This window comes from Chrysochloris asiatica, unplaced genomic scaffold, assembly GCF_000296735.1.
Source record: "Chrysochloris asiatica unplaced genomic scaffold, ChrAsi1.0 scaffold00010, whole genome shotgun sequence".
Lineage (NCBI taxonomy): Eukaryota > Metazoa > Chordata > Mammalia > Afrosoricida > Chrysochloridae > Chrysochloris > Chrysochloris asiatica.
This window is the reverse complement of record NW_006408528.1, coordinates 13,805,981-13,817,611: the sequence shown is the minus strand read 5'-3', so window position 1 is coordinate 13,817,611 and position 11,631 is coordinate 13,805,981. Positions and strand designations below refer to the sequence as shown.

General features: G+C 36.6%; 1 protein-coding gene across 1 annotated transcript in view; it reads right to left on the bottom strand.

Annotated features, from left to right (window-relative positions):
• Positions 1 to 1,653: 1,653 nt before the first annotated feature.
• The window catches only part of BET1 (Bet1 golgi vesicular membrane trafficking protein), a 28,990-nt gene continuing 19,012 nt past the window's right edge, over positions 1,654 to 11,631 (bottom strand). Inside the window, exons 2-4 of the mRNA XM_006834392.1 lie at positions 8,891 to 9,015; positions 4,932 to 4,988; positions 1,654 to 1,809 (exon numbers count right to left, since the gene is read on the bottom strand). Of these exons, the coding sequence (XP_006834455.1) occupies positions 1,654 to 1,809; positions 4,932 to 4,988; positions 8,891 to 9,015 (338 nt within the window). The remainder of the gene's footprint in view (positions 1,810 to 4,931; positions 4,989 to 8,890; positions 9,016 to 11,631) is intronic.

The window sequence follows — 11,631 nt, the reverse complement described above, 5'->3', positions numbered from 1 at the left end:
TCAGCTTGTAAGAATGAACTGTGCATATATTCTCCCAACTCTGTGTTCAATGATGTCATATTGGTAGATCAAAACCAACAGTGGTGAGTCTTTAAACATGTTAGTCAGCAAGCACTATAAATCTGAGATTTTTTCCTCTCAGTCAGTTTACCCTCATACCATTGGATATAAACATATTGCGGGGGCTTCAAAAGTTTGTGGAAAAAATTCCATTATCTTTTCATTTCATTTGCTCATAAGCTTTTAAAGTCTCCTCACATAACAAAAATAAATGCGAAATTTGCTTAGAAACAAAATTCAGCATTCTTATTATGGAAAGATTTTGGAGGATTTTTTTTTTCTTCAGAGTTGATAAAAGATAATGATTACATTTATCATAATGATAAAAGAATGCTGAATTTTATCAGAAATAAGAGGTTTAACAAAACAAGTAATAGTCTATTAATAAATTTCATTAAAAAATTTATTTTTTGAGCTTATAAATGGGTCACTTCCAAAATAGTAGGAATACAGATTATTTAACAAAATTTTAATATATCTAATTTCACAAACCATGAATGCTTTGTTTTCCATAAACAAATATAGTGGCTTAAAGCAACAACACTCTTAACTTCAAGATCTGGGCCTTGGTACTTTCATTATATATGTTGAGCACATAATAAAGCAGAGACAATTACTTTTCTTGAACAATTTATTTTCATTCAGAACTTAGAAATTTCTTAGCTTCATATTACTTTGTTGTAAATGATAACCAAATGGCCCCCTTAAATAGCTGATGTCACAAAACATTATAAATCAAGTCACTGGAATTTATAAAGCTAATATAAAACAATAACTATGCTGGTACACATTTGTATTAAGCCTTACTAGGAATATGACAACAAGCTTTAGTAAAGAATGAAGTCCTGGGCACAACGGAAAGAAAGAAGAGCTACATCATGAAAAATTATTATGAGGATTATAGGTAAGACATCCACCTACAATTTTAACAAAGAAAGGAGGGAAGGGGAGCACACCGTTAAAGCTGGTGATACTTTAGGAAAACACATTAGCCACGCTACCTTCAATCTAAGGGTCCCTGGTAGCACAGTGGATTACAAACTGGGCTGCTAACAGTAAGGCCAGTAAGTCGAATGCACCAGTCCTTCCACAGGAACAAGATGGGGCTTTGGAAACCCTGTACAGGGTGGCTATGAGTCATAACTGACTTGGTAGCACACCCCCAACACCACCACCTTCAATCTGCTCCCCATCATCACAACTCAGCCTCAGTTCTCCACACATTCTGTTACTGTTCGACTCAAATTTCTTTACATATGGAACTCAAACTTACATTTATAGTACTAACAGAGTATTTTCAATATTTAATGTTTAGACAAACAATAAGAAAAATCTAGTAGGGTCAAACTAACTACAAGCCATCTCAACACCCCTGAAAATAGGGGCAAAGATTAGTCATTAAGAAATAGTATTCAAAGAGCAGTGTATTCTTTAGTGTGATTTATAAAACAAGTGAAGAATCCTGGATTCAGTAATCGTCAATGGAAAAAGTCAAACTTGAAAATGAGAAACGTTTTGATGCTGATTTGTACCAAAGCAGTACTCCGCTAACCCAGTAAGTTAGAACAAATTCTAAATTCACACTAACTTTTATCACCTTAGTTTAATGATCCAATAAATGACAAAAAAAACAAAGAATGAAAATAGCATCATATAGCACAACAGCCTGGTTTGGCTCCCTCTGGATAAAATCTTCAGTTTGCCCATAGTTCTACCTAGAAATCCAGTTGTAGAATCAAACTGTGAATCCTATGAGGGAAAAATAAAATTTAACAGTTAGATTCTGATATTCTAAATATGCACATTCAAATAATCTCAGAATGTTCAAATAAACAAATACATTCAGTTATAAAAGTACTTTTAGTAACAAGTTTTATATTTAATCAGTTCATTAGAACTCTGAATGATCAGTCTGATTATTACATAAAAAATATGACAATTCTTTCAATGAATACAAAGCTCTTTCATTATTCAATATACATTTTTTTTCCCCCAATGCCACAGAGTAATTAAAAAACTCAAACCCAACTGAGGTTCATTCTAATCATGTGGATTATAAACCCTTATCAATAAAGGTAAGTAGTGCCCCCACTCTCATATACCAAGCCTTTCCCCACTTTTTATTTGGGCATGACTTCCTACTACAGCAGTTCATCCAAAATTTAATGTTTTATCAGTTGAATGGGCCTTTACTTATAAGATCATTTTGTTTAGATGACTGACTTTTAGCATTGCAGCACCTTCTAAAAGCTTTATGTAAAGGTAGAGCAAATTATAGTAGAGACCACATACAAATGGGAAAAAACTGTCAGATTAAAACATAGCTGGAAAAGTCCTCAAAATGAAACCAAATGACATGGATTAACAGTATCCTGAGTAAATGCCCCACTGCATAACAAGCTTGCATAGCTCGGTTCTATGTAGCTCATGTGCGTTTACACCTATGGTTCTTCACCAGAGTTATATATCAAAATCACTCAGCATGCATTTCTTTGGCTTCAAAACATATATGCCTATTTCATTTTCCCTGAATTTCTGAGTCAGTATATTTTCAGTGATCCAGGTGCAAATATGTTCAAAATTTTTTCCAGGTGATTCTAATACACAATATTTGTTGTTGTTAGTTTTTTATTTGGGTGGGGTCCATTTCTGAATAATACATTTTTAAAGCATGTGGAGAAACTAGGATAGTCCAAAGAAACTGGACACCAAAATCAGCATGGATGGTGGCTCTAACCAAGAAAGGCAGAGGGTTAAGGCATTATAGGATTTGTTCAGAAGTGATTTTTAAGAGATTGTTGTTGTTGTTGTTAAGTGCCGTCGAGTCGGTTCCGACCCATAGCGACCCTGTACAGGGTTTCCGAGGGTGTAAATCCTTACGGGAGTAGAAAGCCTCATCTTTCTCCCGCGGAGCGGCTGGTAGTTTTGGACTGCTGACCTTACGGTTCGCAGCCCGATTCGGAACCACTACGCTACAAAAAAAAAAAGACCACAAAAAAAAACCTTTATTTTATGTGAAAATCATTTGGTTGGTTGTATATAAAGTGCTTTTGTTTATTTGGTTAATAAATTACTGCTAGTCTTTGGTTAATAAATTACTGCTAACTGCAATGGTTAACAGTCAATGGTTCAAATCCACCAGGTGCTCCTCAGAAACCCTATACAGGATTGTTATGAGTTAGGACCCACTTGATGGTCCTAAACAACAATACAACAAGAACTTCCAAAAATCAGCATTTGTCCTGAGTCTTTAATGTTGTTTCTAAACAAAAGACTAAAGCTATTTTGACTTCCACCTTATTCTCCCACTTTTTTGTTTTAGGAAATGTGCAAAAAACACTTTATTGTTGTTGTTGTTAGGTGCTGTTGAGTCCTAGAGACCTTATTAACAAAAGAGTGAAACACTGTCCAGTACTTTACTGTCTTGACAATCACCGCTATGCTCGAGTTCATTACTGCAGCTATGGGATCAATCCATCCATTGAATCTTCTTCTGTTTTGCTGACCCTCCACTAAGCATGATGCCCTTCTCCAGGGACTAGAAATAAATAGCCAAAGGACATGAGATGAAGTCTTGTCATCCTGGCTTCTAAGGAGCATTCTGGCTAACCTTCTTTCAAAACAGATTTGTTTGTTCTTCTGGTAGTCTATGGTACTTTCAGTATTCTTCACCAGCACCATAATTCAAAGGTATCAATTCTTTGGTTTCCCTTATTCAGTGTCTAACTGTCACATGCCTATGAGGTGACTGAATATACCATGGCTTGCATCAAGTGCATCTTAATCCTCAAAGTGACATGCTTGCTCTTTATCACTTTAAAGAGGTCTTTTGAGGCCGATTTGCCCAATGCCACCATCATTTGATTTCTTGACTGCCACTTCCATGAGCTTTGGTTGTGCACTCAAGTAAAATGCAGTCTTTGACAACTTCAATTTTTTCTGTTTGTCGTGATGGTGTTTAGTGGTTCAGTTATAATGATTTTTTTTTTCTTTACATTAAGTTGAAATCCAAACTGAAAGTTGCAGTTTTTGACCTTCATCAGAAAGGACTTCAAGTCCTCTTCACGTACAGCAAGGAAGGCTGTGCCATCTGCATATCACAGGTTATTAATGAGCCTTTGTCCAATTCTGATACTGCTTTCTTCTTCAGATACTCCAGCTTCTTGAGTTATATGCTCAGCATACAGACTGAAAAGGTATAGTGAAATTACGCAACCCTGGTACATATCTTTCCTGATTTTAAACTACTCAGTAACCCCTTGTTCTGCTTGAATGACTACCTCTTGATCTATACACAATTTCTTCAAGAATACAACGAAGTGTTCTGGAGTTCCCATTCTTTGCAAAGTTATAACAATGTCATCCAAGTTGCTTATATATAAATGGATGGGAAGCTAAGAGGTAACATCTCTAAGTATGCTTTCAACATCATTTTTTCTCTGATTCTAATTGTTGTTGTTGTTAAGTGCTATTGAGTCAGTTCCGACTCATAGCAACCCTATATAGGGTTTCCAAGAAGTCACCAGTGAGCTTGAACTGACAACCTTGCAGTTCAAACCGACTTTGCAGTCCAGCGCATTAATCTACAGCACCACACCAGGAAAGTAATTAGAGTGGTATAAATATTTGAGCCCAATAAGATAAGAGTTTTAAATTTTCAATTTAGTGGTTTATTTTCAGAAACATTCCAGAATATTTCTACTAGAAGATAATTTTAAGTGACAGCAACAAATCTTTTAATGACCAGGCTATGGTATTTCAAATCTATTTAAAAGTAGACAAATGTGAAAATTATATGACTCCTCATTAATAGACTAAATCTGAGAATATCACCTCAAACTTCTGAAAGTTAAAATAAAAAATAAACTTACCATCTCAGCTAATAACTGGTTATGTTGTTTAACTTCATGGCCTATTTCTATGGAAAGCTACAAAGAGAAAAGCATATTCCTTAATACTTACATAAAGGCATTTAAATTTTATAAACCAAAAGTTAATTACATTCTAAGCATATTGTGTTGTTGTTAAGTGCCATCCAGTAGGTTCCCACTCATGGCGACCCTGTGTAGGGTTTCCAAGAAGCAGCTGGTGGGTTTGAACCACTCAAACTGTGGTTATCAGTTCAGTACTTATTCTACAGTGTCACACCAGGACTCATATGCATCTTCTCAAAAGAAACTGGATGTTAGAAATATAAAACATAATCTATTCTGATACATTTTCTAGTAAATTTAAAGACAAATAAATTTATAGTATATATTCATCCCCAGCTGTGGACATCTTCTCTCTGTTCGTTAAGCTGATTTCATCTTAATATTCAATTCAGTCTTTCAATTTTAGCATAAATGAGGAAGCTTTAAAAAGTTAGTGGAACAATGGAATAAATTTTCCCACTAACTTTTTAAAGCCCCTACACACACACAAAACACACACATAGTAGCTCCATATGATAAGCACTGGACTGCAAACTACAAGGTCCACAGTTCGAGCTAGCCATCCACTCCACAGGAGAAGGTGAGGTTTTCCACTCCCATGAAGATTTAAAGCCGTGGAAACCCTATACAGGGTTGCTATGAGTTGGAACCAGCTTAATAGCACTTAACAACAACAACACACACATACATTTACCTCTGATTCTCTTATCCTTGAAAGCATTTTTCTATATTTTATTCTTACAAAGCATTTATCTTTACTTTTCCTTCTTTACAATTTAAAGGGCATGCATGTATCCATATGAGCAATTGAAATTCAAAGAAAAGTATTATTTTCCTAATGAAATGTCACATTACTTTGCATATATGACTAAATGGATTATTTCTTTAGCTTTCAAAAGTGATAATATTTTTCTTTAAAGTATGTTAGTAAATTTTAACTAAATTTACATGTTAGTGCTATCCATATATAAGGCTAGCAGAAAGGAGGCTGAGTCTAAGAAAAACAATTCTATAGTAACAAGAGCTGTAACCATGGGCTCAATCAAACACAGCAGCAACTGTGCTGAGGGCTGAGGGCCAGGCAGTGGCTCGAGTGCTGGACACTGGATCGCTCTGAGTCAAAATTGACTGGATGGCAGCTAACAACAACAACGATTCAAAATCAATCTAATGCTTCACCTGACAAAGTCATCAAGGCTTCACTTCTAAGATCTTTGAATAAATATAATCAAATATTGAAATTCTTGGCAAATCATTGAAAATTTTCCCAAAGGCTATTTTTAACTTAGTTTATGTGCAAAGCACATGTGATAAAATGACACAAAATGGGAGTAGACCAAAACATAAGTTTTTCCCTGAACTTAACAATTCAGAGATACTAAAGTAATTATAAATAGAAAACATGTATCATCCTAGGAACTTCTATATTGTCATTCACAGCCAGTGAAGAAATTGTAAGGAGTCACAGTTTTCTTTTGACAAGAAGTGTAAATTGACAATGTTTGAGTTTTAGAAAAAGAATAAAGCTTTGAAATATTAAGTTTCTCTAAATGTTTTATTTTCTAGAGTATTAACATTATCTAATATTGCTTAGTTCATCGATCACCTCCTTATGACTTGATACAACGGTGGAAACAATCCTGTCTCAAAATGTTAAGTCTCCCGGCTCAATACAATTCAATTTTCCAAAGACTATGATGAAATACCAATTAAGCTTTGGCAGTGTGGACTGCTATTGCATGTTTAACATGATGTAGAAGCAATCACATAAACTGTTAAAATCATCTTTTCTTAATTCATGTATTCAATACCTATTTACTAAGTCAGTATCACTAATAAGGAATTTATGTTACTGTAGAATATAAAACTAAGCACAGTAGAAAACACTATAATCTGATAAATTTCTATGTAAATAATTTCAATGCAAATCACTATGTATTAAGTGCTATAGCAATGACAGAAATGGTCTCATGTTCATAATGGAAAAAGGTACATTAAGACATGGTGATCAAATAAAGCTTAGAGGGAAGAGGTGCAATGACAAGAGGCCTTTTAAGATGAGCAAGACTGTAGTCACTGTAAGCAAAGAGAAGATACCTACAGCAAAGGGATAGTACAGTCAAAGCTATGGGTGGGAACGTGACAATGGTACACAGAGCACAGAATACTCTAGTTGTCTGGCAGGAATAATATGCACAGTCCTAAAGAGCTGGCCCAGTCTTTGAAGAACCTGTTAGGTCCGGCTCCAGAGTATGAACTTTAAGATCGTGAGAGAACACTGAAGACTTCTGGGAGTTCAGTGGCACAATTTATTTATTTATTTATTCGACTTTTTATTGTGAATTGAGCAAATGTTTATAGACCAGATGATCAGCTTTGTATTCAACATATCATACATTTTGTTTAATCTCAATGATTACAATCCTCTCCATGCAACAACTTCTTCCCTGTGATTCCTATTTGCGTTTCATGCACCTGCATATCCTTTCTCAACTCTGTCCTTGAGAAAATGTTATCTTTTGATTTTGAATGACTGACCGTACCTTGTTAGTTAGTGTTGCTATCCCCTCTATAAACATATTTATTGCTTGGCTGGAAAGTGGACCATGAGGATAAGTTCCTTTCCAGACATGAAGGTGGTTGAGGGCCTCAGGTCCCTCTCTGACCAGTAAATCTGGTCTTTTACTTTTTAAAAAAGTAATTCTGAGTTTTGTTGCACATTTTCTCCCAGTCTATCTAGGATGTGATCCCTTTCAGGACAGCTGGTAACGGTATCCAGGTACCATCTAGTACTTCTGGTCTCACAAACATGGAGACTGAGGTTCACATGTTCCAGTAGTCCACTGTACCAACTGAGACCAATAGCTGCACCTTAGATGGTTGCTCATGAGCTTTCAAGATCCCGGACGCTACTCACCCAAGCAGGATGTAGAACACTGTCTTTGTGGATGATGTTATGCCAATTGACCACGGTGTCCTCTGAGACTATGGTCCTGAGCCCCAGGCCCCTTAACTCACTGCCTTAAGATGTTTGACAGTATCTAGTAAGTTTTCATCCTTTTGCCCACTGTATGCTCTACCACATTCATAGTATGAAATTTTCTCTTTCATACCCTTAAATATTTATGGGATACATAAATTATATATATATCTCACTCTTCCTCTCCTACCCATTCAGCCTATATTTCAATCCATGTAATTACACACAAAACACAGTTTACCTCTATTCCCTTTAGCCCTGGTGTCTTCATCCAGCTTCATTGTTCTTCTGCCACCCTCCCTCTTCTTATACATTGCCTTCCTACTTCTTGTTTATTGCCTTCCCCATCACATGAGCTACAGTGATATGATTTAAATGATACTCTATTAAGATTACTGTGGTGACAATATGTAGCTCCTTCCAATTAGGAAAACAACTGGGAACAGGTAAGATGAGACTGTTCCAATAGCCCACCTAAGAAAATCAGTAAGGGGATAATAATAGAAACATTGCAAACAATGAATTACAAGATGGTGAGTTGAGGTACAAAGCAGCAAGATAAAAGGCTTAGGTTTGAAGTTTAGGAGACTGAAAGAAGAAAATGTCAGAAGAAGGGCTATTGGAGGGTGGAAGCAGATGGCTCATTACTGTAATCAACACAGAGTATTTTAGATTTCACCATGTACAAAAAAATGAACAAATCTCACATACATTTTGACCACATTTTCTAATCTTCAGCTCAAATCATGTTCTTAATGTTTGAGTGTATTTTGACTAAACTGTAGTATGTAGATAACAGAGTTACTTAGTATCATGAACTATAATTACTTAGTTACTTTGCAAGGATAGTATATACATATGTTATATATTATATATGTAATATTATATATAAAAGTAGTATCTGTTGTATACATACAGATTTTATAGCAGTTACTTTGTTCCTCAGACTTTCAGCCAATCTCTCATTTTCTTCTTCACAGGCACTGTATCCACTGTTAGAGTAGCCATAGTGCCCGTGATTTCCAGGAGGCATTCCTTCACCTGCAAGAGTCAGATTTAGAAGCATAGTTTTAGCAAAAACAGAGGTCACACTGAAGCCTTGATAGTTAGGAAAGAACCAAAAAAGACCCCTGGAGGGCGTTGCAGACCACACATGCTTATAATATTCATACTTCATGTTAAAAATTAATAGTCAGAGATCAGAACACTTTTTTTCCATTACCTTCTCTTAATCAAAGAATACTCAGCTCATTTCAATGTCTTTTTATTGATTGCCTAGTGATTGTCCACAAGACATTACAACAGGCACTGATATAAAAAGATAACCGGAAAATATTCCCTGCTCAGTAGAAACATATATTCTAATACAAAAATCTTAAAGTGGTAACATCAACTACCTATTGAAAGTTGGCTGTGAAAGGAATAGGAGAAAGAAGACAATATAGTGACGGAGATCTCAGAACATAAAGAGGGTCCTTTATCCACACCGTTTTCTTCAGGGGGCTTCAAAAAGTTTGTGGGGGAAATTCCATTATCTTTTCACTCAATTTTTCGATGAACTTTTTTTAAGCCTCTTTGTGTAAAGGAGAGCTGAGTGGAGGAAGAGCCAAAGGGAGGGAAAAACAAACAAGAAAGGTGGAGCTCTAGATGAAGGGTAGAGTAACAGTGAAGACTGTTAGCTAAGAAGTGAAGAGGAGGGCCTACTGTATGTCAGGAGTCCTGGTGTGGTGCTGTGGGTAAATGTGCTGCAAGGTCACTTTGAACTTCAAGTTTGGCAGTTCAAACTCATCAGCCGCTCCTCAGAAACGCTATATAGGGTCACTTTGAGTTGGCACTTAACAACACCATCATGTTAAAGCCATTGTTCTACATGTTCCTTTTATGGATCCTAACATACAGTAACCACCACCCTGCTAACTTGGTGGTGGTGGTCGTGTGATGTCCAGTTGATTCCAATTCATCACGACTCTATAGGGTTTCTGAGGCTGTAAATCTTCATGGGAGCAGAAAACCTCATCTTTTCCCCAAGGAGCAGCAGGTAGATTCAAACTGTTGACCTTGTAGTTACAGCCCAACACATAACACACTATGTTACTACAGCTCCTTCTACTAATATGTTGTTGTTGTTAAGTGTCGTTGAGTTGGTTCCAACCCATGGCAATCCTGTATAGGGTTTCTGAGGAGAGGCTGGTGAGCTTGAACCACCAGCCTTGTCATTCAAACTGACTTTGCAGTCCAGCACATTAGCCTGCATCACCACACCAGGACTCCTAATATTAAGATTAGTATTCTGAATAGATCACATTTTCCCAATAAGCAATTACTGATTGGTTATATTGAATTATGTGGCAACTTCAACAAGGAATTTGTTTTTAAATAAGGGCAGTTTGCTTTATTGCCTTTGTTTTGCTCTTTTTGCCTAACTTAATTCTAATTTTAGAGTTCTTCCATACTGTTCCATTTATTCAAAGCAGAATCCTCCTTTTATTAGTGCTCAGAAATCTTTCAGAATACTTTTCTCCTACTGAAGAGCTGTTCTTCTCTCATAGCATCATTCACCCATAGAAAAGAATTCAAACAACAACAAAAATGCTAGTTGTTATTCCAAACGTAATCACTTCTTTTTGTGTAAATTATTGTTTTAAAAAATTGTACAAAGGCCAGTGTCAAAGATAACCCTCAGCCTTTTATCAATTTATATAAACACTATACATTTTAGGATGTTTCTATCAATAACTGAGTCAAATCACTTAGCTATTAATGTGACACATGGCAGCTTTTCCATGTGAATATCTATAAATTCATTATTTACCCAAAGCTTAAAATCAAAGATAGATAAACTAACACTTTAAAAGCAAGGTACCCACTACCCACCAATGCCCACTCAGTTCTGATTCATAGGACTGAGTAGAACTGCCTCACACGGTTTCCAAGAAAGACTTGTCACAGCTTTGTTCCTCAGAGCAGGTGGTGGGTTCAAACCATTGACCTTTCAGTTGGCAGCTGAGCGCTTTAAAAGCTGATGATCCTGGTGCACCTCTGCAGGGTAATGCACTGGACCTCAAGATTGGTTTGAACCACAAGGTCGGTGGTTCAAATTCACCAGCCACAACTCAAGAAACCCTACACAGGGTCGCTATACAAGGTCAGTGGTTCAAGCTCACCAGCTGCTCCTTGGAAGACCTATACAGGGTCACTAAGGGTCAGAATTGACTCGACTGTACTTAAAAACAACATGCTGCTAAATATGTGCGTGTGTATATGAAGGACTTTACGCCTGATCAACAGAATGGCATTGCAACTACCCCAAAAGACACTGAATAGGCCGGCTTGAGCTTCGGGATCTCCCGGGAAGCTTAGGTCTTTGTTACACCAGGAGACCCTCCCCACCCCCCTGAAATTCCAGGTTTCAGGAAAATCTCCATACCCACGCCCATTGTAAATGCCAGAACTATACCCAGACCACACTGACTATAAATACCCCAGTCTGTAAGGGAATAGATGGTCTCTTGGTCTCCTTTGGTGATGTAAGAGTACTCCCTCCCAGGTTTACTCTCAATAAATCAATAAACCTGCCTGCTGTTGAAGCCAAGACTCTTTACCTTCGTCTCTTTCTTTCTTTTCCTTATAGTATATATATTGTTGTTGTTGTTGTTA